At 34.6% G+C, this 8,282-nt stretch overlaps 1 protein-coding gene and 1 pseudogene across 1 annotated transcript; both read right to left on the bottom strand.

Annotated features, from left to right (window-relative positions):
- On the bottom strand, window positions 1–1,711 carry LOC143634766 (UPF0481 protein At3g47200-like; annotated as a pseudogene).
- A 4,383-nt stretch (window positions 1,712–6,094) lies between these two features.
- LOC143634760 (UPF0481 protein At3g47200-like) lies at window positions 6,095–7,945 on the bottom strand. Its single transcript, XM_077102761.1, has one exon. It carries the CDS (start codon window positions 7,807–7,809, stop codon window positions 6,727–6,729), a length of 1,083 nt encoding a protein of 360 aa, XP_076958876.1. The 5' UTR covers window positions 7,810–7,945; the 3' UTR covers window positions 6,095–6,726.
- Between the last annotated feature and the right edge of the window lie 337 nt (window positions 7,946–8,282).

Raw genomic sequence — 8,282 nt, 5'->3', positions numbered from 1 at the left:
CTAGCTCATATATATCGGAAAAAGAAATACAGAAGAAAGAAAAAAATGTAATAACAGAAGACGAAAGAACTGATATACGGTAATAAGAAACACTATTATTGCAGCAAGTAGAGCAATTGCCTTCCATGGTGTATCGATATAAACACTCCAAAATTTCTAGGCCAGTAACTGTCATAATACTGATCTATATTCTTCCACGGTTCCATGTAATAGAAATCTTGCAAGTTGACACCTTTGCATATGCTGCTTATCATATCCGACCCAAGAGGCTGACAATGACACCTGATTTTCCCAACTTGGCAATGTCTGCTGGAGTAGAAACTAGCATATCCATGGCCATGGCATATGATGTAACATAATTATCAACCGGAGAGTACTGCTCGAATGCAATCAGATTCCTTAAGACAACTTCAAAGAAATCGTCAACACGCACTACTGGAATTTTGACAGTAGGCTTATGTGAGGTCAAGGAAAATTCAAACTCCATCGCCATTGGCCAGGTTAAGTTTCTATTCGGCCTAAACTTTACCCGACTTTGTCCAGTTCTACTGCAGAGTAGGCCGTTGGAATTACTGATATTATTGGTAACTTAAAACTTATAGGTTTGTAAAATCTATGTAAAAGGCCAAGAATGTGATAATGAGTTGTTTCTGTGCCAACAATAATATTATATACTAAGGGCTCTTCAAAAGGATTCACATGATCTAGTATATCCTTAAGCATGGTAGTAAGGGATTTTTCTGGTTGCAATTTTTGTATAGTGAGGTCATAGATGTCTTGAAGAACAAAATATGGAATTTGATTTTCTAGCAACACGAGGTCCAGAGCAATATTCCTGCTACGCAACCGGTTGTCTGAAAATAAGTTGCCAGTTATAGAAAGATTATTGATAAACTTAAGTATGAAACAAGCATCCAAAACCATCATTTGGACAAGTTCATCATCGGTATACGGCTTCATCCTGAAATAATATGTCCTGATCTCTTCTATTGAACCCCTCACCTTTTGCACACATTCTTTCAACATCTTCTCCTTCAGTATCTTCTCTTCGGAACCTACTTCAGACAGTAGCTCACTCAAATAAGTAGCTTTCTTGTTTTCCATTGATTTCAAGTTTCTTTGGCCTTTGTGGAAAGGTCCGATAGAGACCACCCGAGGGGTGAACGAGCTAGGGTTCACTTCTCTAAGCCTACTAGGAACCATGTATATTGGTGAAAAATTAACGCTATCATTTAAGTTTATGACACAATGTAAAAGGTTTTGGAAGGCTTGATCCACACTGGGTCGGTTTCGTCAGTAGAAATTTCTGAAAAAGATATAAATCTAAAGGGTTAGAGGTATATAATCGAGATGGTTTTTTTATGTCAATAAACATCCTATCTGTATACAAGAAATACAAAATTTAGCAAAGGAAAATCTCCAAAATGTCACTTTGAACAAATTCATTTCCTTAATATGTCACTTTGAGTTTCTACTTCAAAAAATTGTCCCACCAACACGAGCGGACAATAGTGTTATACCGCAAACGGTGCTATATTTTCTTGGATTTTAATTTTCTAGGTTCTGACAATATTTTTTTAACAATAAGATAAAACTAAATCATCAGTCAATGGTGACATAGATGTAAGACCAACGGGTCCGACAATTGCAGTAACGACACAGACACATAATATCTAACGGAATAAGCACAAATGCATGAGTTTCCACCCATGTTGGGACACCTAATAAAATGTAATTGGTTTAGAACATCATCTTCTGTTTGTCTAACACCGTTGGCACTGCACGTGTCAATGTTGTAAAACTCGCTAGGCGGTCCTTAGGCAGCCGACCCTCTACTAGGGAGTACTCGGGAGTACTCGATTGTCTTGTACTCGGACATGATAAATATAACATAAAATAATTATTGAATATTATATATATGTCAAAATAAGCATAATTCACGTCAAAATATGCATAATTCATATGAAAAAAAAACATAATTCAAAAGATTCATGTTTTGTTGTTTTTTTTAATTTGTTACTAAAAAATAATAAAAAAATAATAATAAACAAATTGTGGCCGAGTTGACCTTGGAGGCCGAGTAATCCCGAGTACTCCGACTTTTGACCGAGTTGGACCTTAGCGAGTAATGGTGACCGAGTTGGGAAAATGCGGCAAGGTTGATGTCGGAGGACCTTGGAATCGCTGGTTCCAAGGCCTTGGAATCCAATTTTTATAACACTGGCTCGTGTTAAAACGAACGTACATTCTTGGAAGAAAAAAAGTCACAGGGGAATTTACAATTGATCAAAATGGCAATTTAGAGATTTTAACATTTTAAAATTATAAAATAAGTAATAATTTAAATTTTGTTTGATTTTGTTTTTGCAATAAATGTGTTCTATAAACTAGCACATTGATAGAGGGTCTACCTTGGTTGAAAACTGCATGACTTGAACTTCCTTCTTCGTAGGTCATTATTCTTCTATTGGATTCAATACCTTGCATTTCGTGGGTCGCTTCAAATAGACTTCCGCGTATTGACATTGAACACTAACGTGGTAGGTTGGGCGTAAACTTCAGTTATATTATAGCTAAAAGTTTTAGAAACCCAAGACCTTGATTTTAATACATTAATTTTGTTAGCGGCATGCAACTACATAAACATTTAATAAATTTGTTTTCTATTGTTGTTTGGACATTGGAAAGTTAAATTACTATATAATCCCTTAGTGAGGATCACGTTCTGACTTAAAAACCATAGATTCAGTTTAGTGATCAGTGATCAAGTCTGCTATAATTAAAACATAATATGATTAGTACATTTTGCATGACTAATAATGCGTAGCTTTTATAATGAAAATGATATATCGACTCCAGCAAAAACATCATCCAATTAACATATATTACAATCGATATCTAGTTTTCTTCTTTCCTAATCAATGGTTTGCAACCTATCTTCTTTAATGCGGTATTAAGAACGCGATCTCTATTCCTCACTCTTCATCTATAAACAGGGGGACCAAATGGCTTATCTCTAGTTTTACTTGATAATATCATCTCCTCCCATCGGACATTACTACAAAACATCATCGTTGCATTGTCAAATGCTGTGTCTGATTTTTGGCAAACTTCACCATTTCTTGGGAATATCAGTTAAACATCACTACGGAGGCTTATGTTTATCCCAAGAATCTTATGCCGAAGATATGTGGGCTCTAGAATATGCAAACCCACTGCTACTTATGTCGAAACTGCATCCAAATTAAGTGCAAACACCAAACCACTCTTCAACGACCCGTCCCTTGGTCCCTATACCGTAGTCTTGCTGGTGCACTTGAGTACCTTACGTTTACCTGACCGGAAATTTCATATGCGGGGCAACATATTTGCCTCTTTATGTACGCACCTCGTGAACCTCGAGCGAGTTGTAAGTTACATTCCAGGCACTGCATCCCATGGTTTACATATATCACATCCTCCAAGTCAACTTATCTCACCGCCTATTCTGGTGTAGATGCCGGGGGAAGGGGGGGGGGGTCCCAAACTCACATCGATCTACATTCGGGTGTCGTGTTTTCTTTGGTACAAATTTGTTCTCATGGTCATCCAAACGTCAAGCTACTTTTTCGAGATCAAGTGCCAAGCCGAATACTGTGGGATTGCAAACACTGTCGCTGAGATGAGTTGTTTGAGAAACTTATTGCATGAACTTTTTGTCCCTAATCGTCATGCTATCGTTGTCTATTGTGACAATCTATCCAATGCTTACATGTTTGAAAATCATTCCAACATCAATGCACCAAACACGTAGAAATTGATATCCATATTTTGTTCAAGACAAGGTGTCTGGGTGGGTGACATTCGTGTTTTACATACTTACTACCAATACACATACATTTTTACCGAAGGCTTGCCCCGCCCTCTTTTCTGCTAATTTAAATCCAGCCTTTGCGTCCGAGCCTCTAGCACTAAGATTGAGGGGGAGTCGTAGTCAACCACTATGTTAGTAAATGATATTTGTATTATTTATTGTGATTATGTATCGATTGGTTTCGATCTTATTGGCCATATCCTTCTGATTCAGTGATTAACCAATTATCAAGATCAAATGGTATAAATCTGATCAAAATGTGCGCTTCAAGACAAAGCAATGACACATTTTATATTAGACACGAAAAAAAGGAACTTAATGACAGGAAGTAGACGAGCTAGCACTTGCCTTCCATGAGTAGTGAAATACGTTGGCTGAATTTGCTTCAACACTTCAAAATCTCTTGGTTGGTGACTTATAACTGTCGCGACTCAAAGTAAAATAAATCTCGCAAAGTTGACATATATAAACTTTGCATATGCTGCTTATTATTTTTGTAGCCTTTCCCAAGTGGCTGACTGACAATGACACATGGTATTCTTAACTTGGCAATAATCAGCTGGAGAGTAATTAATGCTAGGTCGTATACAATGAGATTCCATTAGACCACTTCAAAGAAATCGCCATTCTGATATTATGAGAGTATAATGCAAGGTCAAGGTATATTCGAACTCCATAGCCATTGGGCAAGTCAAGTTTTTATTCGGCCCCGACTTTGTCCAGTTGTACATGTGAATTGCTAATGTAACTACTCGTAGGCTAAAATATTATATTTATAGTTTGGGAATTAAACTTGGTAAGGCCAAAATGAATTAATTAATGTTATAATGAGTTGTTTCCAAGCCAGCAATTTCGTCTCTAAGGAACAAGGACCCTTCAAAAGGGATGACGTACGTCTTCTGGTCTAAAACACTAAAAATATAAATCCCGGGAAACTTTCAAGTTTCAATGCACAAATTTTACCACGATACACGCTAAACTTTCAATATATAGTTATTGTAAGATAATTCTTTCATGTTTCAAGTCACTTAATAACACTGAACTTGCGTATTAATCCTAATTTGCTTATTAATCAACAACGAAAATGATAATAGATATAAGATTCTAGCTTTCACGTACAAAAATAATAACATGGACTAGAAACTTATATTAATTTATTTGTATTTTTACCTTTTCTTTTTAAAAAAAATAAAAAAAATTGACATTTTTTACGTTTATAAATTAATAAATAATTCATAGTGTTATCACTTTAAGTAGAAATAATAGTTATTGTTATTTAAAAGCAACTTTTAATATATCCAAATCGAGGGTAACATTAAAATACAAAGGAAGATAAAAATAAAAAAATGTGAGAATGATTTGTGACCAAGCAAAAAAAATCCTGAAAATAAATTCAAAAAAAAAAAACATAACTTAAAATATAAATAAAAAATTAAAAAACTAAAATGTTTCCGTCATCATTCCAGTTCAAAAAAGTATAAAAAGTTTTGACGAAAAGACACAATGCCGAGATAAAAAACACAATACGAAAATGAACAAAAGACACAACAGATCGCAAAATATGAAACAATGCCGAACAAAATATAGAACAATGTTGGGTAATATAACAAAATATAAAGGAAAAAAGACACAATGACAAGTAAAAACAAACATAATCAATAACGAAAATAAACAAAAAACACAATAACAAAAGAAAAAGACACAACTTTTTTCACTTATCATTGTGTTTTTTTATGAGAATGAGAAAAACGATGGAAACGTTTTTGTGTTTTTACTTTATTCGTTTTTTTATTAAATTTTGAGTTATGAATTTTTATTTTATAGGGTTTTTTGTATAGCTACAAATCTTTCTCATCCATCTCATTTTGTTCTTCTTTGTAAAATAACTTAACCCTCAAAATCTAATATTTCTTATTCTTTATATATAATTTTCATAATACATTAGAACACAAAATATTCAAATTAATTAAAAAATACTTAAGTAATGTATTAATAGCCAATGGTGTTGGTGGTCCATTAGCAAAGCCAAAGCATAATTTAAAACACCAATAGGTTGGGAGGTCCTCGGTCCAAGTTTCCCAGTTGACAGAAATTCATCGTTTAAGAATAAAAGTAATGTGTTAATAACGTATTAGTAAGTATAATAATTTAATTAAAACGGAAGCTGGGTAGGAGTTGCTGATGTTGTTCTTGAGGTATTGCTTATTTGATAACACATACAGTAAAGACTTCCACATACAGGTCTACAATGTTGGTGTAATCCACAATGTTGGAACAAATCGAAGACTTGAACTTTTGTAAATGTGTGTGACAAAGTGATTGTGTGTATGCAATGGTTGAAACAAACTGAAGAAGATAACTACAAATATGTTGAGATAATATATGAAGCAAAATAGATTCCTTACATAAAAGATAAATCACTATGCCTTGTATATATGGCTTGAACGGGTGTGATATCAATTTACACCATAGGGCATCATGACCCATTACAAAAAACTTTGGATAGTACTAATTAAAAGTTAATTTAACAAAATCTATTGTCTAGATTTAAACACAAATTAACAAACAATGAAGTAAGACAATTAACACAAGAACTTGATTGCTTTATTAATGACCCATGACCATACTTATATAGCATTACAAAACATGAAGAAAATAACAAATGACCCAAAAAGAAAATGAGATAACAAAACGATAAATCAAGAAACTAGTCCAAAAAGACTAGGACTTCTTTGATCAACTTAGCAATCTTCTAGTAGAATCGAAACGGCTCCAAATTCAAGCTGCTAAGATAATTTGAATTATATTCAACAACTTAAAAAAAAGATAGAAACTGACATCAAATGGTAGAATTTGAGTGGTTAAATTCTGGCTCAATGAAATTCTGTAAAATCGACAATTCGAAAAGCAAACTGAATCACGGCAACAGCAAACAGTATAATTCCAACAAATAGAGCAATTGCCTTCCATATAGTACCGAAATATTTTCTCTTCAACACCGCAAAATTTGTAGACCAGTAGCTATCTGTGTGATTTTTTACTTTTTGCCAACATTCAATGTAATAGAAATCTAGGAAAGTGACATCTTTGCATATGCTGCTTATCATATTTGAAGCCTTTTCGTATGAGCCCATGTTGCTAACAAGGACATCCGATTCGGCCAACTTGGCAATGTCTGCTGGAGTAGCATCTAGCATATCCAAGGCCATGGCATATGATGCAACATAGTTCTTAACTCCATAAGAATACTGTTCGTATGCAATGAGGTTCCTCATAACCACTTCAAAGAAATTGTCAATAAGCACTCTTGGCATTCTAAGAGTAGATTGTTCGAACTCCATAGCCAGTGGCCAGGTCATGTTTTGATTGGGCCTAAACCTCACCCCAACTTTGTGCAGTCCTACAGCTGAGTCCGAGTGGACTTTCAGAATAGCTTCTATATTTGGTGGGTCAGAAGTATTAGGATCGTAAAACTCATGCAGAAGACCAAGAATGTGATAAGGAGGTTTTTCAACAGAGTGATTTTCAAGTTTTAGTTTATCAAGAAAAGGATTGACGCGTTCTAGTAGATCATAAAGCATGGAAATAAGATCAGTAGTTTCTGGTTTCGATACTTTTAAAGTGAGGTCATAGATTTCTTGGAGAACAAAATAAGGGATTTGATTTTCTAGCAACACCAGGTCCAGAGCAACATTCCTGCTGCGCAACCGGTTGTTTGAAAATAAATTGCCACCTATGGAAAGATTAACAATAAACTGAAGTATGAAACAAGCATCCATAACCATCATTTCGGCAAGTTCATCATCAAGTAAATCACTCACCTTTTTCCCAAAATAATATTTCCTAACCTTTTCAAATGAATCACTCACTTTTTCCCTACACATGTTTAATATTTCCGCCGGTGAACCTACCCCAACAAGTAGCTCATCCTGGTAAGTCTTTTTTATGTCTTCCATTAATTTCAAATTTGCACCTCCTTTGTGCAGAGGTCCAATAGAGACCACCCGGGGGACGAACGAGTTTGTGTTGATGTCTCTGAGCCTACTTGGAACTTCATAAATTGGTGAAAATTCTTCCTTCTCGTTTTTACTATCAACAAGAACGGTTACCTCTTCAATTTCTGAAAAGGACACACGAATGTAATTAAAGCTTAAGAAATCTAGCATATGTAAATAAAAGGAATTAAGAGACTCGGATACCTTCTTCATTGCTCATTTTTCTTCAATTGATTGCAAGATATTCTAGTCCTGGATTTGCTTTAAATAGATGGCATATTGACGTTGAACACCAACGGTATAAGTTGTACTTGATTTATATTAACTAACACTACCTATGACTTTTGATTTTAATAAGAGCTAGTTGTGGCAACAGGAAACTCGCTCGGTATGGATTCGGTAATTTATGTTAATTCTTATTGAAATTCATTAAT

The sequence above is a fragment of the Bidens hawaiensis genome, unplaced genomic scaffold, assembly GCF_021521415.1.
Source record: "Bidens hawaiensis isolate Kalapana, Puna unplaced genomic scaffold, B.hawaiensis_p1.1 tig00007241_1, whole genome shotgun sequence".
NCBI classification, from domain to species: domain Eukaryota; kingdom Viridiplantae; phylum Streptophyta; class Magnoliopsida; order Asterales; family Asteraceae; genus Bidens; species Bidens hawaiensis.
This window is presented reverse-complemented; position numbering and strand designations above follow the sequence as displayed.

Coding starts and splice junctions, on each gene's coding strand:
- LOC143634760 (XM_077102761.1), bottom strand. CDS start 7,809: ATGGAAGACATAAAAAAGACTTACCAGGATGAGCTACTTGTTGGGGTA.